Genomic DNA, 26,224 nt, shown 5'->3' with positions numbered 1-26,224 from the left:
AGAGTGTAGCACACTCTTTTATATTTCTCTTTGCATGTGTGTGGTATGGATGCTTGTAAACGTGTTCACACACATGTATGTGCAAGTGTGGTTGCACATACAAGCATGGATGTGGAGGCACAATGCTGATGGAGTCTTCCCTGGTCACTCCCTACACTCTTCTCTGATGCAGGATTTCTTAACTGAAACCAGAGCTCCTCAATATGGCTCATCCTGCCAGCCATCTTGTTCGGTGTCCCTGGTCTTCACATTTTGAACACTAATCACAAGCTCCGTGCCCAGCCCAAAGCTGTGGTTTAAGGCCCCTCCTCCCCCCAAATGTGTGTGTGTGTGTGTGTGTGTGTGTGTGTGCACGTGCGCGCGCGCGCGCGCGCGCACGCACATGCGCGCATGTGTAACAGTATACATGTGAAGGTCGGAGGACAGCTCCGTGCAGTTGGTTCTCTTCTTCCGCCTTTCCATGGCGTGCTGGACGTAAGTCAGAGTCCCTGGAGAGGAGGGAGCCTCAGCTGAGAAAAAGCCTCCACAAGATCAAGCTGTAGGCAAGCCTGTAGGGCATTTTCTTAATTAGTGATCGATAGAAGACTCAGCCCATTGTGGGTAGTGCCACCCCTGGGCTCCTCGAGAAAGCTGGCTGAGCAAGCCATGGGAGCAGGTCAGCAAGCAGAACCCCTCCGTGGTCCCTGCCCTGTCTGAGTTCCTGTCCTGACGTCTTGAGGACAGTGTGGGAGTAGAGGCTGAATCAACCCTTCCCTGCCCACATTGGTTTTGGTCACAGTGTTTCGGCAGCAATAGTCAGTCCTACTGCGACATTTGGGTTTGGGGGTTGAACTCAGGTTGGCAGGCTTCTGTGACCAGCATTTTGCCTGTTAAGCCATTTTGCCAATCAAACCAGAACCACACTCAGTCAGAATCAAGCTGCAGCCTCTGAGGCAAACCCCGAGGCCAGCCTCAGTTTCCCCGTGCCCAGGCCCTCAAGGACTACCCCCAGATTGTGGGCACAGCCTCACCCTGGTCCCGCCTCTCTCTTCTGGTCTGAACTCCCGAGCTGAGGGTCCTGGAGCCCACATACTGAGCTACTAGGAGACGGGGTGGGATATGATACCACACCACACGCCATCTCGTAACCCCTCCTTTCTCTGAGGAGCCCAGGCACAAAGCAGGCCGGGGACTCGGTCAACAGGCGGCTCTTTGTAGAGCAGCCATGGACTAGTCGGGTCCACACAGGTAGCAGCTTCTAGGAAACAGGGGAGTGGACTGTTAGCCAGCTGGAGCTACACCCCACAGGGCCTTCCAGGGCTCTGGCCCATGGCCATGCCCGTTTGGGAAGGCGTTGGTACAGTGAGGCCTGCTCAGAAGACCCTGGCCATGCCAAGGCTCTAGGATTCTGCCTCCCGTGTGTGGCCCCAAATCTTCCCAACTGTGTGAGCAGGCCACCCAGGTTGGGAAGGAACAACAGCCCACCAAGCAAGGTAAAGGGTACTGAGAAGTTCTGGGGTTTGAGTCCCAACACCCTCGTGGGTGGCTCACAACTGTCTGTAACTCCAGTTCGAGGGGGTCCTATGCTCTCTCCTAGTCTCTGCAGGTATCAGGCACACTGATAGGACACAGACATACATGGAGTTAAATCACACACACAAACACACATGTAAACTTTTTAAATGAATAAATAAGTATTAAAAAAGAAGAAGCTGCCAGGCAGTGGTGGCGCATGCCTTTAATCCCAGCACTCAGGAGGCAGAGGCAGGTGGATCTCTGTGAGTTCGAGGCCAGCCTGGTCTACAGGAGCTAGTTCCAGGACAGGCTCCAAAGCTACAGAGAAACCTAGGCTTGAAAACCAAATAAAACAAAAGCTGAGGTTTCTGGACTGGGCTAGAGACACAGTTCCTTCCAGGTGAGTCCGCTATACTCTGGAGAGGCCACGGGGGGAACAAATGGCCACTGCCTGCTGGGGACTGGTGCTGAGAGCAGAGAGGCTGGCTGCAGGCCACTTTCCTGCCAGCGTGGTCGGGTGGGAAGAGGGAGAGGCGAGAGTCGGAGCTAGTCCTACGGCCATGAAAGGGGGCTCTTTGTGGTCTCCAGCTCCTTACCCCCAAACCCAACCCAGTAGAAAAAGACAAACAGGTGACACGAAACATTTTAAAAAAAAAAACTAAAAAACTAACTTATTTTACTATAAAACAGCTGCAGGATGCTGGCGGTGGTGTCCTGAACACCGGAGTTCCATGGGGAGTAGGGGTGCACGCCAGCTGCTGGTCTACCCTTAGCCCTGGACACCAGCTGCAGGGCTGGGCATCTGCCTCAGGTCTGGGTTTCCATCCCAAGGGTGATGTCATTTAGCATTCAAGGACGGCCGTCTGTGTTGCTCCAGCAGCTCCTCGAGGTGGTCCGCCCGTTTCACAGCAGCCTGTGACACAGTCCAGTCAGGCCCTGGATGCCCCCACCTTAGGCTAGACCACCACAGACCCACGGAGGAACCCACCTCATGCTGCTTCCGGAGACTGTTCACGGCCTCCTCCTTCCTCGCGAGAGCTATCTTCACCCTGTGATGATGTGCAGTGGGCTTCTGCGCAGCCCCCGACCTCAGTCCCAGGTCAGCCTGGGGGCTGTCTCCTACCGCTTGGTCTCAGCCCTGCTGACCCTGACCTGAGCAGCCGGCCCTGGGCCACTGTCTCCAGGAGACCAGATGCTAAAGTGGCCCTCGGAAGGGGCTGGGCACGGCGCCGCGCAGACCAAGAGAGATGAGAAGTCACCTCATGGCTTTGCCTTACTCTCTATTGGTCACATAGGCAGACAGCCTCAGAAGGACTGAGAATCTGGGTGCTCCAGCCAAGACCCTGGCCCACCTCCCTGGAGAGGTACACGTGGGCCCTTGAACTAAGTGACACTCGGGGGGGGGTGACACCCCGTGTTCCTGAGCACAAAGCTGGAAGCCATGTGAGCTCCTGCTCATGGGCTATGTCTACGTTATGCGGGAAAGAAAGGAAGATGCGTGACTGCTCCCACCAACTGCTCCCCGTGCCCTCACCTGAAGTCCTGACCACCCACCTCTGATGAACCTCATCTAGCTCCATCTGCTGGTGGGCCCGCAGCTCAGCAAGCTCTGCTTTCAGCCTCTGGTTCTCCTCCTGGGAGGCTACCAGCTGGTCTGTGAACTCCTGCCGGACCACCTGGGCCAGGCTGGCCCGTTCACTGCACATCTGTGTGTTCACCTGGGCGGCAGGGGAGGCTGTGAGCGGGCTGCCAGGACGGAGGGCTCATGGAGAAGGGGCCTGAGGCTACTCACCGCCCGCAGGTCCTCCAGCTCCTTCTCCTTCTGCCGCACTAGGGACTGCAGGCGCTCCTTCTCCCCTTCGGCCTCCCCGAGGCGCCCTTTCAGCTCTGTGCACCGCTCCTGGAGGCTCCGCTCGGACCGCTCCAGCTCGGAGAGTTCCACTTCATACTTGTCCCGCACACGCTTCACACTGGCAGGCGGAGGCAGGTGGCGGTAAGAGGATGAACCGCAGCTCCCACCGTCCAGCTCCAGCCCTCCCCATCGGCGGAGGCAGCTCACCGGCTCTCAGCGGCCCGCTCGCTCTCCTCCTTGGCCAGCGTCATGTCGGCCTCCAGCCGGTGGATGACCAACTCGATCTCCTGGTCTCGGCCTTTTCGGATCTCCTCCTTCAGCTCCCGCTCCCTGGTCAACAGCCACGCTTCCTGTGGGACACACAGCGGTGGGAGAATCTGCCACCAGGACAGAGGCAGGACAGCCTTGCGGGCTCCAGGGAATGGTCCCTGCTTTGAGCCACGAGGAAATAAATACACACATAGGTCAGGGGTGAAGGACTCTAGGCTGCCTAGACCCCCAGAGGGCAGCGTCATGTCTTCAGGACCTCCTGGGAGCACAGAGGAACGGGGATAGCCTTGGCTAAGGAGGCCACCACTGTAACAGGCTGTTCCTCTCTCTCAGATAACTGGAGTCCGAGACAACTACTTACTATACTGCCTGCTAGACAGGCCGAGCCAAAATGGCAAACCTGCCCTGTGGCCAAGAGGCACAGGGTCTGAAGGGCACAGGTGGGGTGACTCCTGGAGAGAAGGACACATCCTCTCAGGTCCCATTTCCACCTGTTCTGCTTCTAACCTTCCTGGATCCCTACATAGATAGTGAGCAGCATGGCACAGCTGGGGATAAACCACCACGCCCCTCCCCAAGCAGTCAGGAGTGACACCCATAAGCCAGCGCCCAGAGGACCCTGAACAACAGCCCACCCTGGCTGGTCCTACCTCCTTCTTGGTACAGTTGGCCACCCACGCCTGTCTCTCAGCTTCCAGCTGGTCCTTCAGGGCTTTCAGCTCCATCTGGAGGGGACGGGCTGTCAGCAGCCTGAGGGCCACTCCAGGGCCCCGCCCACCCCACTGAGGGGTCAGGCCGAAGAGACCTGTCCTCCGCCGGAGGCCAGGTCCAGCCAGCACTCCGAGGTGAGCACACCAACCTGGTGCCTCTGCTCTTGTTCTTCCCGGCTCCTCTCAAACTCAGCTCGCAGGGCTCGCGTCAGCGTGGCGCTGCTCTCCTCCAGCTCTGCCCGCTGCCTGCAGGCCAGCGCGTCAGGGAACAATGGGCCATTATAAGAGGGGTTGGGGAGGCCAGGGGTGGCTGCGAGAACAGCCCACAGTGGTACCTGGCTGCCTGCTGGCCCAGTCGCTCCTTCTCTTCGGCCACCTCATTGTAGAGCCGGCGCCGCTGCTGCTCCAGGGCCCGATGCTCCTGCTCCAGGTGCTGCTCAAACCTGCAGGACGGTGAGGATGCTTACATCCATGGTGGGCGGCCACGGGAGTCAGCGTCAGTCACGTCAGCTCCCAGGGACCCTCTGCAGCCCCCTTCAGCTGCAGTCCCATACAAGGCTGTGAATGGCCTCAGCCGGTGGCTCACTGTGTCCACACCCTGGCAGCGCTCTGCTTAGTTCCACTCTCGGAGGAGAGCCAGGAGCCGACCAGAGAACCTGGCTCTTGATCCGAGCAAGCCCCTGCCACGGCTGGTACCCTTGTCCTTCCCGAGAGTGGGAGAACACAGGTCAGCCAGCCGTGTTGGTGAGGGCCAGTGGGTCACGTGGGAGGAGCCAGGCTGGAGGCACAGACAGTGGAGGAAGGGTTGTATACTGCTCACTGGTCCCTCGGCCACCAAGCCCAAGCTGGACATCACAGCCTGGTCACATCTTAGGGGGTGAACCCTTGGGCTGAGGAAAGAAGGAGGCAGCAGAGCAGCCTACCCTACCCATCACCTACATGTCAGCCACACGTCACTCTGGGCTCAGCTCAGCAAGTCTGGCTATCTGAGTTTTGTAACCCCAATCTCATGTGACCCCACGAGGGGGCCTCACAGCATTGGCCTGGTAGGTGGACTGCATGAGTTCTACCCAGGCTGCTGCTGCCGGGGGGAAACAGGGGGCTGCCCTGAGACCACGGCCTCCAGTGCCCTCCTACCGCTGCTGGGCGCGCTCCCGCTCCTGCCTGCCCAGCGCCTCCTTCTCCCGCTCGAGATGTTCCCGCAGCTCTTCTGCCTGGCGCAGGTGGCGCTGTGCGGCCTGCTCATCTCGTTGCTGCAGCTCCACCTCGTGCAGGCCCCTGAGCCTCCTCACCTCTTGCTTGTGCTTGGCAATGAGTTTCTGGATCTCGGGCTCCAGACCTGCAGAGGTGGAGGTTGCACCAGAGACAGGGCTGCAAGGCCCCTCCTGTCCAGCCACGGCTTCAAAGCATAGCAAGCCTGGTATACTATGGAGAGAAGAACCAGGGACTGCACCCCAGAAACCTAGCTCCAGGAGTGTCCTGAACACTATTTCCCAGCCTGCGGTACACAAGGTTATCCAGCCCCTTGGCATATCTCCCAATGGCACGGTGCCCAGGATCCTGGTCAGGCCAGGTTGAGGGTGCTCCCTAAAACCACCTAAGGGCCCATAGTTCCTTCACATCTCAACTCTGTCAGCTTGAGGGGCCCTGGTACTTCTTTCCTATAGTTTTCTCTAATGTCTGCCGTGACCTACATGACTGCCTTGCTGTTCCCACACAAGCCTCCACAAGGCAGGAGGCCCCCCTCAGGCTTCTGGGACTGAGGGTCAGCAGCTGAAATGGAGCCAGGGACAGCTCTGCTCGGTGCCACAACACATGGAACAGGAGTTACCATTCTCTCTGAAAAGTGAATGAGGAATGAAGGCCCCACCTCTGACTGTGATTTCTTTGATCTTTTTCGTCTTCTCACTGATCCACTTCTCACGGCGGATCTTCTCAGTGGCGCTCATGAGCTCTTTGAGTTTCTTAATCTCCTGGGTAAAGAACACAGGAAGTCAGAATGCAGAGATGAGGGGGGCATCCCGAGCCCCGTTCCCTTGCCTCTCCTGGTCCTGTGTTCTGCAAGCTCCTTCCTCTCCCCAGGTAGGGCTGTTACAGCCACTGGCTTGGAGAGGTCCCATCCCTGAGAGGGATGCCACCATGCCCTGGAACTGACAGGCAATGAAGGGGACACAGGGAGGAAAAGCCCCTCTGTCTGGGAGCTGCTGCGCCCTCTCTGACAGACGGCATTGACAAAGCCTGCGCTAACCACAGGGACAAGGCATGCTTTCCTAAAGACACCGCCCACAGAAGCATTAAAGACAGCAAGGAGACTAAAGGCAAACATGATTACGACTTTGTTTTAGTGGCTCTCTCTCAACCCAAAATCTAAGCCTCATATATTCACCATGTAACCTCACTTAAGAAAGAAATTCTTTGACCCTTCCTTTAGCCTTGCACATTACATGCTCTCACGGTTTAACGCAGAAAGCTGCGGGCTCTTATAATCACTCACTGTGAAGAGAGAGAGCCCAGCTCCGCTTGCGGGAGCCCCGCTCACACCTGTAGGTCTTCTAAGCACCTTTATCAACTTCTGGGCTTAAGATCTACAATCCTTCTAATGAACCCCGACTCTGATGGATACCGAAGCTCCTTAGGCAGAGAGGGAGTTCCTTGGGCTGCGTGGATGACCTGGAGCAATGACTCCATTCCTGCCGCTGCCGACAGGACCCAGGACCGCCTGAGAACTGCAGTCTCCAACCCTGGCTGTGGGTTAGGGATGCTGAGTCTCTTTAACAGAGCCAGCTCACCCTCACTTGGGTCTGGGCTCCAGCCTAGAGGGCCTTCGGGGATGCCGGGCCTATGCTCTGGGGAGAAGTGCAGCCAAGTGGCTGAGACAGACTTTTAACCAGCTTCTGCTGGCCAATCAGGTGGGAGCTGAGGTGCCTGGTACTGCGAAGATGGGTGGGTTCTGTTACTCAGGACTTGACTGGAGCAGGCCAGGCTTGGACTCCTGGATCCACGGCCAGGAGAAGGGTCAGGCAGGCTGTGCATGCTGACCAGGGATGTGGCAGCCCACACCTTAGGACCTGTCCCTGTTGAACTTGGATGCAGTTCAAGAGGGAGAGAAAGAAAAAAAAAAAAGCTGGGTATGGTGCCATAGGCCTTTAATTGCACACTCAGGAGGCAGAGGGCGACAGATCTCTGTGAGCTCAAGGCCAGTCTGCTCTATAAAGTGAGTTCCAGGATGCCAGGGCTGTTACACAGAGAAACCCTGTCTGAACAAACAAACAACATCTCAAGAAGAGGGGAACAGGAAGAAAGGAACCGGTGCTGGCAATCCTGACCTGCACCCTCAGGCCGTGATGCCGTGTGCCCGGGAACCTGTTTACAACCTGGCATCAGCCAGGGGGCTCACCAGTTCGTGCTGCTCCTGCATCTGGGCCACGCGCTCCCGACACCGCTGGTCCCCTTGCTTCAGCTCAGCCACCACCGCCTCGCACTTCTCGCTCAGAATCTTCTTGTCTTCGATCAGCTGTGATGGGGGTGGGGTGAGGCTCTGGATGCCGCCCCATGGCACCTCTACTAGGCCAGCTGGAGAACTACGCTGGGGCCTCGGCCACAGCAGTCCTGTGGTCAGCATTACGCTCCAACCCTGGGTCTGCAGACCGAGTCCTCTCACCCCACAGGGCCTCCCAAAGCTGGTCACCTGGTCGATGAAGGACAAGTGCCGCTGGATGGTGGCCTCGTAGTGCTCCTTCTGCTGTCGCAGCTGCCGGCTCAGCTCCTTCTCTGTCTCCTTAACACGTCGAATGGTGAGGTCACGCTGCTGCGCCTGCAAGGGGTCCCCGTCAGAGACCATGTGGGGCATAGCCTCGAGGGTGACGATGGCTCAGACGTCTTCCGTAGGGTGCTGGCAGTCCCCAGCCCAGCCAGCACCCTGGGGTGATGGCTGACGGACTCACCAGAGCTCTCTGCAGTAGAACCATGGCCTGCTTCTTCTCCTCCATCTCCAGCTTCAGCCGCATCATGGATGAGCTCCCCTCGGACCCCAGTGCAGGGGGCCTTGGGCCCGCCTCCAGCACCAGGCCCTAAGTACACAATAAGCCTCAGGCAGGCCACCCAGCAGCTACCGCCCATTTGATGCCCACCCTCCACGGGGAGTCACTATGTGTCACAGCTCCACCCAGCTGTGAGGGAAAAACACCTACACAGGGCATCTGGTCGAGGGGCAGTGGGTGACAAGCCAACCCTGGGGACTGTACTTGTTCCTCGGTGCAGAGGGAGGCTGCAGCCTTGACGCTAACACAAGCCACCAGACAGGAGTGATCTGTCCACCCCTGACCTCCCTGCCCCCACAGAAACAAGACATCTCTGATGTTCGCTCAGGAAGGACAGCCCAAGCAGACCAGAGCCCAGGATGTCAGGACCACCCACCTGGACAGGATAACCCCGTCTAGACAGGAGCCCCGAGAGGGACCAAGAACTCAGCAGTGGGACTTCCTGCTGCATAAGGTCCCTGAAGGTGATCACGTCCCACTGGGCACCACCCGGGACTGGCGCTGGCTACCTCCCGGTGGGACGCCGGCCGGTCCTGCCCCGACTTCTCCATCTCATCCAGGAAGCTCATGATGCTCTGAAGCTTGGCCTCCGAGAGCAGAGTCCCGTCATCAGGTGGGCCTGGGGGTGCACTCAGTTTCCCAAATTTCTCCAGGTTGTCGGCTGTCAGGGAGTTGGTGTCATCTTCCTGCAGGTGGCCCAGCATGGGAGGCTGTTAGGGAAGCCCGAGGACCTGGGGTCCCTCGGGAACAGCGGGCAGTGAGGTGGGTCACTGTGTCTCAACCTCAAGGACCAGACAGGAAGGGAGAGCAGAGGTCAATAGACCACATCTGGCCCTTGTTAGGGTCTCGACTAAAGCAGGGATGTGGTGGCACCAGCCTTCCCCGACCCCTACGGAGGCCTCTCGACCTATGCAGATGGTTGTCAGTGCCAAGGGTCTACTCGCCTCGTCGGTCCAGGCATATCTGTCTTTGTGATAGGTCTTGGGGCGGGGCAGCGGTTCAGGTTCCTCCTCCAGTAGCCTCAGTGTGTCTAGCAGCTCATCCAGGGTAGCTCTGGCCCTGACCTTGCTCCTGGAAGTGCCCAGCACTCCCAAGTCCTCTCTGGCTCCATCCTGGGAAGGGACGTCCTATAGCAGAGAGGCGGGGAGGGAGACCAGCAAGGCTGGTGGAGACCAAGAGCCGTCCCACATACAAGGCCCACCCACCCAGTGCTGAGGGGCAGGAGCCTTTGTACCTATCCCCAGTGGTCAGCGCATCTACATAGCACCTGGTACACTTCGGGAGAAAAGCCCCGCCCAGTCTCACACTGAGCAGCCTGTGGCCTTGCTCCCCTTTCATGGGAAAGGACACAGGAATCCTTCCCCAGCGAATGTGAACTCCTAGCAGGATTCCAGAGCAATTCTGTGAGACCCCACCCCAGCGAGACCACCAGGCTGCTACCTGGCATCAAACAGGTGCCTCTGGGCACCCTTTCAGGACACAAGGAACCCCAAAACTGAAGAGAGGGTGGGGAAACGGCAGCTTAGGTCACCCAGGCATGGACATGCCCCAAAGCCAAAATCAGAGGGGAAAGGAAAAGGCACTGTGTTTAGACCTGTGGCTTGTCCTCTGGAGGCCGCTGGGGCTCTGGGGATGACTCAGAGACAGGAGGGCAAGGGTCTCCAGGGCCTGTGGGGCAGATGCTGGCATCTGTAAAACCAAACATTGTGTCATCCTTCCCAGGGCCTAAACATGGAGATGCCCTGGGAAGGAGTCAGGTATAAGCTCAGAGACACTGAGGGGTCCCCCAGCCTTCCAGGGTATAAAGTTGAAGGGGAACAAGCACAATCCCACAATGCCGGGCCTCAGCTGAGAGGCCCCTCTGCCAGGATGATCTGTCGAGGCCTGCACACTCTCCAGTCCAGTGCCACAGTGACCTGCCTGAAGCAGGAGGGGAGCAGGCCAAGATCCCAGTTCTGCAGGGGAGAGTGCGCGGTTTCTCCCAGAACTGGGTAGACTGAGAACCACTCACTAGCATTGTTGGCCTTGGGGGCCTGGTGGGTGCCGCTGCTGCCTGGCGTTGGTGGCTCCTGGGTGGGTGGAGGCTGTCCTAGCGCTCTGGTCTCGGGTCTGTCTTTAGGCAGCCTGCGCTCAGCCTCGCTGGCCTTCTGGGCTCGTTTCTGCTGTAGTTCCTGACAGAGTAGAGCAGCGTGACCCCTTACCCTATGCAGCCCACCAGCCGAGGCTCGGTGTTCCCAAGCATGGCGTCAGCAGAATGGGCCGTGGGATGCTACCTGGGGTACCCGGTACCTGAATGGCTGCCTGCCTGGCCCGGCGAGCCTTCTCCTCCCGGGCCTTCTTCCTTGCCGCCTCCTCTTGCCGGTGTAGGTCCAGAAGGTTCCCGCTACCCAGCCGTTGCCTCTGCCCCTGCCAGGGAAGCCGAAGCCATGAACTTTACAGAACCGGAAGATGACAGAGCCCTGGAACCAGCTGGGAGGTCTCCACAGGACCCTGAGAGTCATGGGAACCTACAGAGTTCACTAGTGGAGAAGAAATGAGAGCCTAGGACACTGGACCTGCCACCTTGGCTCAACAGAGAGCCAGCCCCACCCTGAGATGCAGGGAGGTACAGCAGGGGTGACAGCTCTGTACCCCTCAGCCAGGAGCTTGCTCAGGGAGTCATCCGGCCACGAGCTGGTCTCCTGACACACCAACCCCAGCAGCAGCCTCAGGAACCAAGCAAGGCCCACAGAGGGGGTTTGTGCCTGTGGGTAATCCCAGATCTGAACTTCATTTGATTTATCTTAACTCCACTGTGTGCTATGAGACTCTGAGGACCCATGCCAGCCCCTGGGTGAGCTCGGGTTGGCTTACACACACAATCACACTGACCTCTTGCTGGGTGGGCTTGGTTGGCTTACACACACAATCACACTGACCTCTCATTGGGTGAGCTTAGGTTGGCTTGCACAATCACACTGACCTCTCGTTGGGTGAGCTTAGGTTGGCTTACACACACAATCACACTGACCTCTCGCTGGGTGGGCTTGGTTGGCTTACACACACAATCACACTGACCTCTCGCTTGGACGCCAGCAGGTGTTCAAGGTTTGCTGCTCCTGCACGGCGCCTCTGTACCTGGCGGCGATACCAGCGTTGGATGGTGACTGCGGCCTGGTTTACCTGGTGGATAAACCTGTCCATCCAAAGAACCAGAGTCAGGATCAGAAGGGGTCCCCAAATCTCTGTGCCCTAGAACAAGAACCTGTTAGTCAAGAGTCCATATGGAAAGAAACACCGGAGGCCCACACAGCCCTTTCCCACCAGGCCAGGATGTGGAAAGCCAGGCCTTCGGGACTCCTTTCAAACCTAAACCCACCCTCCTGCGAAGCTGCCCGGCTGGCTTTGTGCTTATCATCGGAAAGTGAAAATGGCCAATGATAGCTGACCACAGGGTGAACAGGGATGATTCCAGGCCACAGGATACGGCTCGGGAGCAAGAGCAAGCACCTGTGAGTTGTGCTAAGCACAGAGCCTGGGGCCGCAGAGAGGCCAGAGCATCAGAGCGCATGAAAACAGGTTCATGATTGCTGAGGTCAGGGCGGACCAGGAGATACAAAGGGTGAGTGGGCTGAGGGAACTGAGGGAAGATGAAATAGTCTATTTTTAGTGTTATTTGTTTGTTTGTTTGTTTGTTTTTTAAGGTAGGGTCTACGTAGTCAAGGCTGGCCTTGAACTGGCAGAAATCCTCCTCCTCTGCCTCCTGAGAGCCAGGATTAAAGGCGTGCTCCACCACCCAGTCACTTATTTGTTTTTTGAGATGGTCTCATGTATTCCACATGGCCTCTAATTCACCAAGTAGCCGAGAATGGTCTAGAAATCCTGATTCTCCTGTCTTTACCACATGGCCTCAAATTCACCATGTAGCCGAGGATGGTCTCGAACTCCCGATTCTCCTGCCTTTACCACCGAAACGCTGGGAGTGTGAGCACGCACCACCACACACGCTTGTCAAGTAGGTACATCCTACAACTAAACCCCATGGGCTGGGAACAGAGCTCAGTGGTGTATCTCCTGCTGAGCGCATGCAATCCTCTGGGTCCCATCCCAGTACTGGAAGAAAACTGATTAAACAAAAACCTGTCAACCCTGACAGAGGGCCAGGAGCGGATCCATTTACCACAGATGCCAGCAGAGGTCCAAGTGTTTTCGGCTGCCTGCAATAGCAGCCCTGGCTGTGGAACAAGGCCCAACCACAGAGGAACACCAAGATGGAGCTTTGGGGAGCCCACGGCACCCCCCCCATTGTCTTTTTGCAGGACCCCTCCCTTATACTCAGTCCTGAGTCACAGGCCAGGTAGGTGGTCTGGGTGGAAGTCCCGAGACCACCTAGGAGGCTCCAATGCAGCTATTCACCCACTAAGGGGGCCTGGCAGGGAGCCATCAGGGTAGCTACAGACCTCTCCGCCTGTGCCCACCCCTGTAGCCCCAGAGGGCACTACCAAGGACAGCCCCACAGGCAGGTGTTTTTGTTCTTGTTCTCCTCTGCCTTTTATCTTCTTTCGGCTAAATGTGTTTTTAATTACCAGTTCTACCGAGGTATAATTACCATACTATAAAACCCTCCCGTTTGTGGCATACAATTCAATGCTCTTTAAAGCAAATTTACAGGGTTGTGCATCCATCAGCACAATCCAATTCTAGAACATTCCCATCACCCGAAGAACAATCCCTGTGGTATCCTGGTTCCTGCCAAGTCCCAGGCAACCACAGCCCCCCTCCCCGCTACATAACCACCTTGTCTTTGCATTTTATACACACAGAATCTCACCAAGTGTGGCCTTCCCATCCTTGTCTAAAAACCATCAAGCGGAAACGCTGATTACTAGAATCACAGGTACCAAAACAAACCCTTGCCCCCCCCCCCCCGCCGCCCAGCAGTCACCTCTCAGCTTCCTCCTCGGTCACCTCCTTCCGCCTCAGCAGGCAGGTGGCACCCCTGATGGAGTGATTGCCGCCAGAGAAGTTCTTCCGAGGCTTCCCAAAGTCGCTGCCCTCACTGCCCTCGCGGGCTGCAGCCTTGATGAGGTTGCTGACAGAAAGGGACAAAAAGGACCCTAGCTCTGTCCCCGGCTCCAGGCAGGGTCCCTGAATCATCCCGTGGCTCCAAGACTGGAGGAGAACCACAGGCCATGGTACCAAGAACACCCTGTATCCCCAAGTCCCACTGACTGCCACCCCGGTAAATGTTAAAACCAGACAAACTCAGGAACTCTGAGGGTCACTGACTCTAAGTAAAGCCCTGGCAAGGGTACAGGGTTTCTCTGCTGCTCGGTTACCCCAAACTGTGGTACCTTCTTGGTTCTGTGTATGGGCAGGGGCTTCCTTCCAGGGCTCCACCCTGAGCAGAGGCCTGGCTTCCCCAATCAGCTGTTTGTTCTCCCTAGGGAGCTGCTTTAGCCCAGATGGGAACGGCACCATCACTAAGAGCCAAGAGCCCTGTCACAGGCCAGGATCCCCCCGCACTCACGCTGCGCACCCTACCTGGGGTGTCACACTGTGCACCTTACCTGGGGTGTCACACTGCGCACCCTACCTGGGGTGTCACACTGTGCACCTTACCTGGGGTGTCACACTGCGCATCCTACCTGGGGTGTCACACTGTGCACCTTACCTGGTGTGTACACTGCGCACCCTACCTGGGGTGTCACACTGCGCACCCTACCTGGGGTGTCACACTGTGCACCTTACCTGGTGTGTACACTGAGCATCCTACCTGGGGTATCACACTGCGTCACCCTACCTGGGGCCCACCCCCAGCCCACATGCTTCCTGTGTGCATGTAGGCAGGCCTTACTTGAGGGAGGGGGCTGTCTGGTTGGAGCTCTTGGGGGGTGACACCTTCTTCAACGAGCCATAGTGGTTATGTACCATGGTTGTGACACAGTTGCCCACAGCGCCTTTGTTGCTCCTGCCGGAGAGACAGGGAAGGAGGACATGATCAGGCTTTGTCTGCGGTACACGTGGATGGAGAAACTCGGTGCGTACCACGGCAATGATCAAGCACCCCAGGACCCCAGGGACCCCATGGCCTGCACCCCAGTGGCCAAGCCTTTTTTGGCTTAGAAAAGCCCTTTCTTGTACCTAAAGGAGGGGGACGGTGTCCCCTGACTCCCAAGGTCAAGGGACACACAACTGCTTTGTAGGTGGCCTAGTATGTGCTTTCTCCGGTGGCTTCTCCTGTCTACCAGGGAGGCCATGGCACCAGGACCTGCCATCTTGGCTCAGACATGCTTTGATCTGTCATGTCCCTGCTGGGCATGACCCCAAGAGTGACAAGCACAGCTCTGATACAGGCTCACCCTTCCTTGGCAGGCAGGTTGGGAGCCCTGAGGTGACACAGGTCCACCTCCCCAAACCTGATGCAGCCTCCAAGTCAGGTACAGCCAGCCCTGAGGGAGCCTCCTAGACCTGAAATTTCTGGAAAGCACAGCTGGGTGACTCTGGCCTCTAGAAGGGAGGGAAAGGGCCCAAAGGTCCCTTCTGTGTGGGATACCACCTGAGAGCCTCTCCTCCACTCAGTCACTGACTTCCCCAGACATCACAAAGTAGCTTCATCCAGCCACTAAAGGACAGGACGACAGAGCTCCCGGACCAGGAGTGTCCGGTGGGATGATACCTGTTGTTAACGGTGAAGCTGGGAGCCAGGGTACACTCCTTCTTCCGTGGGCCCAAGGCAGAGTCAAGGGTGCTGGGACTCTGGTCATTGGCTGGCAAAGCAAAGCCCCTAGGCTGGTCATCCTGTGGACCACACAGACACTTCTCAGTCTGGGACACTGGGGACACAGCCCAATACCAACAGAGGGCCCTTAGCTGCGAAGCTCAAGGGACCAGTGTCGGGATCAAAGCTCACCAAGCCCGAGACACACCCTCTCTGCGGCTGTTGTCCCCTTTCTTTGCAGAGGCGGGAAGAGTGTGGAAAGAACCGGATGGTGATCCTGGTGAGAATACCAGGACTCATGCTGCCACAATCAACGCTTACCAGAACATTCCACGAGGCTCCCTTCTCACTGGGTGCCTTGCTGAGACTGGCCACCCTCCTTCTTCCACTGGTGCCACCCTCAAAGAACATCAGGAAGTCGCTGGGTTCTGCTGGCCTGTGTCAAAAGAGAGGTCAGCACACAAAGTCAGCCGTCAGAGATGCCAGGAAGGAAGACAGGCCCACGTCTCACAGAAGGTAGGAGGGCATGGCTCCAGGACAGGAGTCCTGTCTCAAGGCCAGTTTATGAGAATGTTTCTTGGGGGCTGGAGAGTTGGGTCAGAGACTAAGAGCACTTGCTGCTCTTGCACGGGACCCAGGTTTGGTTCCCAGCACTGACACAGAGGCTCACAACACTTTGTAACTCTATTTCCAGAGAGTCTGACACCTTATTTGGGCCTCTGAGGGCAGCAGGTACAAACATGGGCACATATACTCATATAAGTGAACATCATATACATAAGAAATGTTTCTTAGCTCCGATGGCAAGCACAGGCTGTGCACAGGGCGGCACACTGCAGCAATGCATAGGCGAAGCACAGGCGCGCTATCGCCTCGAGCCTCAAAAGCACGACACTTAGGGAAGGGCCAGACACAGGAGGCTATGCTGCGTCTGACTCTAGTTATACGAACGTCCACAGGGACGGGATGCAGACTGGAGGCTGCTAGAAGCTGGAGGACACAGACGGCCTTAGCAGAGCTGGAGTAATGAGCACTCGACGGGACACTGAAACCAGAGTCTGGCTCAGTAGCAGAGCATTTGCCTGGTGCCTGCATGGCCCTGGGTTCCATCCCCAGCACAACAAATTAGCACACCTTTGAGGTGCCCTCGAAAGGTGAGCTGTACGGCACAAGAGCTACATCCCGACAAAGTGGACAAGCAAAAAGCAGCAAAGGTGGCATCTCCAGCTCTAGGCTGCCATGTCCACACCTCCAGCTCTAGGCTGCCATGTCCACACCTCCAGCTCTAGGCTGCCATGTCCACACCTCCCAGCTCTAGGCTGCCATGTTCACACCTCCCAGCTCTAGGCTGCCATGTTCACACCTCCCAGCTCTAGGCTGCCATGTTCACACCTCCAGCTCTAGGCTGCCATGTCCACACCTCCAGCTCTAGGCTGCCATGTTCACACCTCCCAGCTCTAGGCTGCCATGTTCACACCTCCCAGCTCTAGGCTGCCATGTCCACACCTCCCAGCTCTAGGCTGCCATGTCCACACCTCCCAGCTCTAGGCTGCCATGTTCACACCTCCAGCTCTAGGCTGCCATGTCCACACCTCCCAGCTCTAGGCTGCCATGTCCACACCTCCAGCTCTAGGCTGCCATGTTCACACCTCCCAGCTCTAGGCTGCCATGTTCACACCTCCCAGCTCTAGGCTGCCATGTCCACACCTCCCAGCTCTAGGCTGCCATGTTCACACCTCCCAGCTCTAGGCTGCCATGTTCACACCTCCCAGCTCTAGGCTGCCATGTTCACACCTCCCAGCTCTAGGCTGCCATGTTCACACCTCCCAGCTCTAGGCTGCCATGTTCACACCTCCCAGCTCTCGCTGCCATGTCCACACTCTATAAGGTAAACTGAGGGATGGCAGTCAGTTCCCAGAAGGCCCCTTGGCTGTGGCCTGTCTCTTCTCAGCCCAGACATACCCCTGCCAAGACCGCCACACTGACAGTTACAGACGCCACACATCATCCCTGACAAAGGCCGAGGCACGATACTGGCATCACCAGCCATGTTTCCAGGCCACAGAAGGTGGTACCACAAAATCCACTTCCCTGTGGAGAGGGGTGGACTCATTCTGCATGGACACACAAGGCAGGAAGGTAACAGGGGATGGACAACTTGTCCTGAGTCACAAACAGCGGAGGAGACTAGACACAGTGCAGTGCTGACATTCAGCAAGGCCGCTGGGCACAGAATCAACCCTGAAGCCCATCAGACACAGGTGAAGAAGACCCAGCACACAACAGCAGCGACGTAAGAAAGATGCAGACTCTCATGGACACTTGGGCTGGTGGAAGATGGGAGGGCTTGAGGGGACACGGGAGTGGAAACAAGCAAGGCTCTTCTCTATTTAATAAGCATGGGTACAGAGGACAGGAGACAGAATGGGGCCGGCACAGTTAGACACAAAGGGCAGGGGATGAGACATGAGGCCCTCCAGAGGACCATAGCACTACAGAGGCAGAGCATTATGGTCTGAGTCCAAAATGTCCCTCATGCATTCAGTCCCCAGCTTGTGGGTCAGCAGGCCCAGCCTTTCTGACATACTCCCACCAGGCGGACCCCACTTCCTAAAGGTCACACTTCCGTTCAGCATGCTCCTCCTCAGCTCTTGTTGGCCACAGCCCACGAAGCTGCCATTCCAAGCCCCACTGTCTGGTGATAGCCGTGTGGCACACAAGGAACACAGAAAATGGGTACAAAAGAGGGGGCTGTTCTGTGGTGAATGGAGCCATGCTGGCCTTGGGAACCGGTGTGGGAACATTTGGATTTGGGGCTGTAGGCAAGAGAAGCCCTAGGATGCTTTCAGCCGACCCAAAACGCTGATGTAGATAGCAACAGTAAAGACAGCTCTCGGGGGCTTCAAATGGAAACAAGGACCTTGTGTCAAATGGAAGCTATCTGTGTTACACTGTAGCGACAGAGATGGCTACATTTTGCCCGAGTCCTGAAATCTTAGGTGAGGCTCAATTCAAAAGCAACAGACTAAAGTATTTGGCCGGAGAAATTTCATGACAGCATAGCTGAGACTTTTAGTCGGATTTACACTGAAAACTAAGGGGGGAAAAGGCCTGCAGAAGAGTCTCAGGAATGCCCTGCCCCAAACAACCGGCTAGGGAAGCATTTTTCTGCATTTAGCTGAGGCCCTATGAAATCCAGATACACCTGGAGTTGGCAGAACTTGGCACTGGCCGCATGGTGTCGGTATTATAGCATGCAGAATGCAAGAGTCACAACGGTCAAAGAGGCTGTGTGTAGTGAGGGTGCATGGGGCACTTGAGCAAGCTATGTATGAGGACGTCATGGTGAAGACTAAGTTGCAGTGTGGACCCAGAATGTGTGTCTAGGAACCAAGCCTTTTGAAGCCCAACTGAATACACTATGAGCCCCCAATGCTAGATATGGACGCAAAACTCACTATCTGCCCTGCTGGGTTGCAAATTTGCATTGCTGTGACTGTTCCTTGCTGTGCCCTGTACTTCCATTTTGAAATAGGGATTGTTTTTTTAAGACTTATTTATTTATTATGTATACAATGTTCCATCTGCATCTCTGCCTGCACACCAGAAGAGGGCACCAGATCTCATTATAAATGGCTGTGAGCCACCACGTGGTTGCTGGGAATTGAACTCAGGACCCCAGGAATAGCAGCCAGTGCTCTTAACCTCTGAGCCATCTCTCTAGCCCTGGAATAGGAATCTTACTCTGTGCTCTCACGTATTAGATACATATAACTTGTTTTTTGTTTTTTTTTTCTATTTTACAGAAGCTCACAGTTAAACTTACAGGGACTTTTAAAATTGGACTGAAGCCAGGCAGTGGTGGCTCGCGCCTTTAATTCCAGCACTTAGGAGGTAGAGGTAAGCGGATCTCTGTGAGTTCAAGGACAGCTTGGTCTATAGAGCAAGTTAAGTTACTGGGAAACCCTGTCTCAAAAAAATAAATAAATGAATAAATAAATGACGTTTGACTGAAAGCATTTTATATGAGGACACAGTCGGGAACCTACGAGGATCAGGAGAGAGACTGTGGCTAAGGTGAAGTATCTGGCTGTCAGATGAGGGGTGGAGCTGTGCTAGGGTTCGTTGTCAGCCTGACAAAATCTACAATCACCTGGGAAACGGGCCTGTGAGCTTGACCATGTGAGATTACCTGTGACACATTAATGTGAAGGAGGGAGACAGGCCCACTCCTTCTTCCCAGTGTGGGTAGCATGCTCTGCGACTGGGATCCTGGACTACACGCGTGGAGAAGGGGGCTGAGAAGTAGGCGTCCTGGACTACACGCGTGGTGAAAGGGGCTGAGAAGCAGGCGTCCTGGACTACACGCGTGGAGAAGGGGGCTGAGAAGTAGGCGTCCTGGACTACACGCGTGGTGAAAGGGGCTGAGAAGCAGGCATCCGTTACCCTCCTCCAGTTGCAGAGGTGACATGACCAGCTGCTTCAGGCTCCACTGCAGTAATGGACTGGACCCCTGCACTGTGTGCCAGAATGAACACTTTCGTCTTTAGATGGCTTTCTTCAGGGTATTTTAAGAACCAACAGGAAAAAAACAAAGCCAGACATTCAACTGCTCACACAACCAGGCCTGCTCTCCACCAGCCCGAGAAGGGCAGGTATATCTGCAAAGGGTTTCCTGGATGTCATTTAATGAACATAACCACAGACCGCGCACATGTACACATGTACACAGACAGACACAACCACACACACCCCCCCACACACACACATGGGCAGACACGTATGCACACACGCTACACGCACCGAGCCCACTACTAACACCACACAGCTGCACACCCATAACTCACACCACCCACACCACGCAAACACACCACAAACTATGAATGCTCACGCCACACACGAAGCATACTCTACAAACCCACATGCCACAGACGTGCATGTATGCATCCCACATCTGGCACTGTTGCGTGTGCCCACCCGACACCCTCAGTAGATCCTGCGTTTTCAGCCACCAGCAGTCTGGCAGACATCCTGAGTATGGCACTCTGTACCAGCAACAGTCTCAGCCTAGTCTCTGCTACGTCCTGGCCCGAGGTTGTCGCCTGGTGGGCACTGTGGTGTTGAGAATGCCTGCATTTGCTGTTCCCGCGGGAGGGCTCATCTCTGTCGGCTCAGAACCTATGAGCATATGATTGAGTCTCCTTGAGTCTCGCACTTGCTGCTTGGGAACAATTCATGCACGGGGGTCTTACTGAACCCTCTCATCTCAGTAACACTGGCCACTGCGGCTCTCTGCTGGCCTTCCCAGCACTGAGGTTCCAAGACAGCTACGCTGGTTGAAAACAGGCATGGGGTCCGACAGAAGGTTCAGAAATCTTCCAATACCGACGCCTCCTATTAACAGTAGGTTTTGACATCTAAAGGCCAAGAGAGGCTACAGCTCAAAGATGTGGAAATAAAGACCCACAAGCAACCTCACTTGAGAAGGTTGGACAGAGAAGAGGTGGAGGTGAAGGAGCAGGCGGGACCAACCCAGAGGGCCCAGGATCTAACGTCCCGCACAGACGCAGCAGAAGAGGATGAATATGCTCTTAGCTGCCCCCAACCCTCCTAGCTCAAGAGAACAGCGTGGGCCACCAAGGCCAAGCAGTGTGAAGGTCACCAGACCCCACTGCCCAGCAAAGACCATGGCTGATAGAGCTGGAGGAAGAAGAGGGGTAACGGTAACTGGAGGTTGTGGGTGATTACCTGGGGGAGCCGGCCCATGACTGGTTGACCTGTGTGGTGCTGTTAGATCTTCGAAGATTGTTGATAGCCCGAGAGCCCCCAGGCCCCGTGGCCTCCTGTAGAAGGGGAAAAAAAAGTCTAGAGAAGACCTTAGACACTTGCCGGGTTGCTCAGCCAGACCACGCCTTGGAGAAATCACTGGGGAACAAAGGAGAGTTCTGGGCTCCAAACCAGCTGGGAGTCTCTGAAGGTGGACATGGTCACAGGACAGGATGGGCAGTAAGCAGTGTGAGGCCCAGCGATCAGTGGGCCTCTGAGAGCCTGGGTATGTTGTACGAAGTAGGGAGCCCTTTGCCCCTGCAGCGGGGAGGGCCCAGGAAGAAGCACAGGGCCTGATTAGGGCCTGTGTGCTGTGTACCTCTGTTGTCATCAACAGTATGCTTAGCGTTCTTGAGGGGTGGAAATGCTGCATTGCAGGGACAGGTAGAGAAAGAAAGCGCAGCGGAGCATGCACCATCTGCAGAAGTGGCTACGGGACCCTAGCAGCAGGCTCACCTCTCCCTTCTCTGGCCCTCTGCACTTTAAACAGCAGCACGTCTGACCGACTCTTTTGTCTCTCCCCCTGGTCTGTCTGTCTGTCTGTCTGTCTGTCTTCCTTTCTTTCTTTCTTTCTTTCTTTCTTTCTTGCTTTCTTAAATATTTATTTATTATGTATACAATATTCTGTCTGTGTGTATGCCTGCAGGCTAGAAGAGGGCACCAGACCCCTTTACAGATGGTTGTGAGCCACCATGTGGTTGCTGGGAATTGAACTCAGGACCTTTGGAAGAGCAGGCAATGCTCTGAGCCATCTCTCCAGCCCCCTCCCCCTGGTTTTCTAAGACAGGGTTTCTCTGTGTAGCCCTAGCTGTCCTGGAACTCGCTCTGTAGACCAGGCTGTCCTGGAACTCACTCTGTAGCCCTGGCTGTCCTGGAACTCACTCTGTAGCCCAGGGTGGCCTTGAACTCACAGAGATCCACCTGCCTCTGCCTCCTAAGTGCTGGGATTAAAGGTGTGTGCCACCACTGCCTGGCCTGACCCACTGTTAATAATACGGAATTGCTGAATATATCAACACACAGCATCAGCACCACATCAGCTGGTTCAGGGATGCCCCCTTCTTTTCCATTTTCCTGATGTTTTATGTTCTCCACACCAAGGAAAGAGGTGAGGATGGACCTTGTGCTCACTGAAGGTTATCAAAGTGGAGAAGAAGTGTACGTTAGATTAAATAAGGTCATAGGCTACAAACCTTAAATGTCTACTGACTGACCTGACGCCTCAGGTCCTCGCTCCACTGCAGGAACCTGTCTAAACCAAATGTCCTCTACTGGATGGCTCTTCCTGTCCCAGAACTCAGGCTGAGCAATGTAGGCCTACCCCATCTGACACAAGGATGGTTCTTTCAGGAAGTTGGGAGAGGTGAGCCTTTTATCTAGGAAGGAGCTCAGACTATCGACCAGCCCTTCACCCTCGGCAAGGATCTCATCTCAGATAGTCACAGACTGGAGGCAGCACCCAGGCCACGCCCAGGCTCCTCCCTGTTCTACAAGTTCAGGCCAGACTCAGGCACAGCCCTGGTCCCCAAAGCTCTTGGCCTGGCTAGAATGCCTAGCGGATAGCACTTTGGGTGGCAGGAGTCCAGCTTGGCCGCTCATGGTCACCTCATGGATCTCTGAGTGACACCCCAACCATGCCCCACAGAAGCAGGCTGGGGAAGGAAAGGTAGCTGTCCCCAAAGCCCCAGTTCCTGCCCATCTGTCACCCACCCAGTTTCCATAAGGCCACAGTATTCACCCTCCCACTGGTCCACCCACTCAGAGAACCTAAAGGCAGTAGAGTAGGAAAGGTAGGCTCTGGGGCTGGAGAGATGGCTCAGCGGTTAAGACCACTGGCTGCTCTTCCAGAGGTCCTGAGTTCAATTCCCAGCAACCACATGGTGGTTGACAACCATCTGTAATGAGATCTGGTGCCTTCTTCTGGCATGTAGGCATATATGGAGGCAGAATGTTGTATACATAATAAATAAATAAATCTTTAAAAAAAAGAAAGAAAGGTAGGCTCTGATGGCAGAGGATGAGGATGGGAGTCTGCCCCAGGGCAGCTCGCTAAGCGTGTACAGGCCAGTCCTCCCTGCCCACAGGATGACCATGTATATGACACAGATGCTCTTGTGAGGAACCAGAGACCAGATACCACCCCAAAAGGGCCTGGCTCCCACACTCACCAATGCCCTTTTCCTTGGCTCACTGCCCGTGACCACAGACACAGATCGGACGATAGACTTGGTAGCAGAGGCACTGCTGGGCCGCTGGGACACGGGTGGAGGGAGCCCAACCAGACTCAAGTCCATACCTTCTGGGCTGCCTTCGGGGGGAGCACTAATGGTCCGTGAACCTTTCATGGTGGACCAGGCTGGCCCTGAGAGAGAAACGAAGAGACACAATCAGACATCACCGTAAGGGCCAGGGATGTGGCTTAGGCTAATCTCCAGCGTGGCACAGAGCCAGGTACAGTGGTGAATGCATATAATACTGGTGCTCAGAGGTGGGGGAAGGAGGACCAGAAATTCAAGATAATTCTCAGATATATAGTAATTTCAATTCAAAGCTAGCCTGGGCTACATAAGACCTTGTCTAAAAACAGTGGGGAGGGGGCTTAGAGACATGACCTGGTGAGTGCCTGCCGCTCTTCTAGAGGGACACAGCCAAACATACATTTTAAAATATGGCAATTATACCTGCATATTCATATTTTTTAACATAAAAGATTCCTATTTTACAACTTCCTAATTCATTAAACCTGGTAACTCCAGGACCAGAGGATCTGACACCTACACTATATATAGTCCTGCCTGGTCCTGTCATGCCTACCCCACCACAGAACAGGGTTCATGGGTGTTCTGTGGTCTCTGGTCTCTTCCACACTACATTTCTGATCCAGCCACTGGGTCCTTGCCTTGCACAAGTCAAGCAGCCCTAGCTGGCCAGGGCTCAACCCCACATCAGTCACTGGTATCCTCCTGAACTGCTCCCAGCTTACTCCACACCCTTGGGGAAACAGCTTCTCAAGACAGCAGAATAAATCTGAGCACCTGACATGTCCAGCTCTGACCCTGTCCTCTGCACCTGCTCCCCAAACCTAGGTAGTGCATTCCAACACACCTCTGCAGCTTCAATCCCCCTGCCTCCACACTGCCCATCGGGTTTCCTTCTACCACACTGCTTTCTCCCTAGGACACCCTTGAAAGGAAAGTGACCGTGTGGTCTCAGCCCCTGGCATGTGGGACACACTGAAGTGGTGAATTCTCAGGTGAGCGAGAGGAACATGGGGCACATGCTAAGTGATTGGACCCTTGCAGAGTCCAAGAGTCAAGAGCATACACTCATTATGGTCCAAAAAGATGCTGTCTTGGTCCCGACATCCAGGTGTGTGTGGCGCGGGGCAGTGTGCCTACTCTGAGGCTGTCCTGCCATCAATCTGGCCAGCGTCCTCAGTTACACATTTCTGGTTGTGTGGGTGAAACCTAACACCTTCCCCTTCTTGGCACTGGTCACACCCGGGTGGATTCTGGCTGGCTCCTGGGCTGGTGGACATGGCTTTCCCAACCCCTCATGAAGCCAGTGAGGTTCCGGGCGGTAAACACAGCCTCTCCCTGGAAACCGCCAAGCCAGATGAAGGGGAGGCTGGGGAGGCCAACCTCACCCTGGACAAAACCGTGCCCTAAGCCCGCAGAAGACTGCTCCCAGGCCCTCGGGGGGCAGCTGACCCCCGAGCAGGGCCCTTGAGCAGTCCAGTGCTGCGCTCCTCCGCAGGCAACCCGCATCTCCCAGGCCTCTCGGGGTTTAAGGCAGGAGTTGCGGGCCGCCCGAATGGACCCCACGACCATCTCCGGGGGAGAGGGGTACTGCGCACAGGCCATCCTCGCTGCAGGGCCCGATCCCTCACCGCGCGATGCCCCTCACCTGCGCGGGCCGGCCTGGGCGCAGGGCTCGTGGGCTCGGCCTGGCGGGTACGACTGCAGAGCCACCCGGGGCCCCACGGGGCTGGCCTCGGCCGTGGGTGACAATAAAGAGGCGTCCGCAGGGGAGAGTGGCGGCGGCTAGCAACCAGCCGGGCGCCTCCTCCGCTGTCCGTCACGCCGGCCCGCCTTTACAACGCGCGCCGCTCGGGGATTGGCTCTCCGGGCGCCCTCGTCTTGTCCGGCAGCTCATTGGACCGCTAGGCTGTCTTGTAAGTTCCGGCGTGGGAGGAGCAGCCGAAAGCTAAGGTGGAGAGGAGGCTGGCGGAGGGGCGGGGCTTCGCGGGGGCGGAGCCTGCGGGCTCTTGCACCTCCAGAAGCTGGGGTTCTAGAAAGTCACGCTTCCCGCTTCACCCTGTGTCCTCTCCCGGGCTTCTCTGGACCACAAGGTGGTGTCTGTTTTCGCCTCTTCCATTCTTTCCTGCTTTCAAAAGAGCTTGCCGAGTCTCCGGTGGCTTCACTCGCTGCCAGGTGTGCAGTTGTGGGCTCTCCTCCCTTTGCCCAAAGGTCTTGGGACACCGAAGCTCAGCTGCCCAGTTCAACAGAAGTTAGTTGAATAACAAGTTTATAAATTCAAATGCTTAAAAAAATTATCTGTATGTATTTGTTAATTTGTGTGTTTGCGCGCATGTGTTTGGGATGGTGACGCAGGGGCTTGCACATGCCGAAGAAGGGCTCTGCCACTGGCCTCAACCAAGTTTGCTTTAAGAAAGGTCGCGGGTTGGTAGTGCACGCCTTTAATTCCTGCACTTGGTAGGCGGATCTCTGAGTTTGAGGCCAGCCCGGTCCTCAGAGCGAGTTCCAGGACAACTAGGATTACACAGAGAAACCCTGTTTTGAAAAGAAAGAAAGAGAGGGAGGGAGGGAGGGAGGGAGGGAGGGAGGAAGGGAGGGAGAGAGGGAGAGACAGAAAGAAGAAAGGAAGGAAGGAAGGAAGGAAGGAAGGAAGGAAGGAAGGAAGGAAGGAAGGAAGGAAGGGTCTCATGTAGCTCAGCGTGGCTTCAAACTCACCACGTAGCTGAGAATGATTTTGAACATCTCCCAAGTCTGGAATTACAGGCAAAGTGCCACCAAACCTGGCGTTTGCGGTCTTTCTTCTTCCTCCAACTCCTTTTAAGATTTATTATGTAGCCAGGCGGTGGCAGCGGCGAATGCCTTTAATCCTAGCACTCAGGACACAGAGACAGAGTCTGAGCTTGAAGCTACCATGGGCTACAGAGCGAGTTCCAGGACGGGTTCCAAAGCTACAGAGAAACCTTGTCTCAAAAAAAAAAAAAAAAAAAAAAAAAAAAAAAAAAAGTGTACGTGTTTTACCTGCATGTATGTCTCTGTACCAAGCTGAGGGTGCTGGATCCTGAAACTGGAGTTAA

The 26,224-nt window shown here is 55.8% G+C and overlaps 1 protein-coding gene across 2 annotated transcripts; it reads right to left on the bottom strand.

The window, feature by feature from the left end:
• Positions 1 to 1,867: 1,867 nt before the first annotated feature.
• On the bottom strand, positions 1,868 to 24,957 carry Cep131 (centrosomal protein 131). Of its 2 annotated transcripts, XM_038328796.2 has the most exons (26): positions 24,799 to 24,957; positions 23,061 to 23,254; positions 20,815 to 20,909; positions 15,388 to 15,502; positions 15,025 to 15,146; positions 14,203 to 14,316; positions 13,291 to 13,437; positions 11,424 to 11,541; positions 10,656 to 10,772; positions 10,378 to 10,537; positions 9,961 to 10,055; positions 9,311 to 9,493; positions 8,876 to 9,052; positions 8,271 to 8,396; positions 8,015 to 8,140; positions 7,724 to 7,840; positions 6,197 to 6,299; positions 5,464 to 5,665; positions 4,662 to 4,769; positions 4,476 to 4,572; positions 4,267 to 4,341; positions 3,554 to 3,696; positions 3,287 to 3,464; positions 3,049 to 3,212; positions 2,483 to 2,543; positions 1,868 to 2,407 (listed from the first exon to the last, which is right to left on the bottom strand). In XM_038328796.2, exons 2-26 carry the CDS (start codon positions 23,235 to 23,237, stop codon positions 2,333 to 2,335), a joined length of 3,195 nt encoding a protein of 1,064 aa, XP_038184724.1. In that variant the 5' UTR covers positions 23,238 to 23,254; positions 24,799 to 24,957; the 3' UTR covers positions 1,868 to 2,332. The 2 variants fall into 2 exon arrangements, 1 of the variants encoding a protein (XP_038184724.1); XR_005285181.1 differs by having other exon boundaries at positions 2,327 to 2,407; positions 2,483 to 3,212.
• Positions 24,958 to 26,224: the final 1,267 nt, after the last annotated feature.

Source organism: Arvicola amphibius, chromosome 4 (assembly GCF_903992535.2).
Source record: "Arvicola amphibius chromosome 4, mArvAmp1.2, whole genome shotgun sequence".
NCBI lineage: Eukaryota > Metazoa > Chordata > Mammalia > Rodentia > Cricetidae > Arvicola > Arvicola amphibius.
This window is presented reverse-complemented; position numbering and strand designations above follow the sequence as displayed.

Bases quoted from the DNA above. Each gene is read 5' to 3' on its own strand.
- Cep131 (XM_038328796.2), bottom strand. From the start codon at position 23,237: ATGAAAGGTTCACGGACCATTAGTGCTCCCCCCGAAGGCAGCCCAGAA. The intron at 10,773-11,423 runs GTCAGTGTGATT...CTTCCCTGGCAG, and splicing joins TGCTGGCGTCCAAGCGAGAG to GGGCAGAGGCAACGGCTGGG. The intron at 3,697-4,266 runs GTAGGACCAGCC...TGTGTCCCACAG, and splicing joins CCAACTGTACCAAGAAGGAG to GAAGCGTGGCTGTTGACCAG.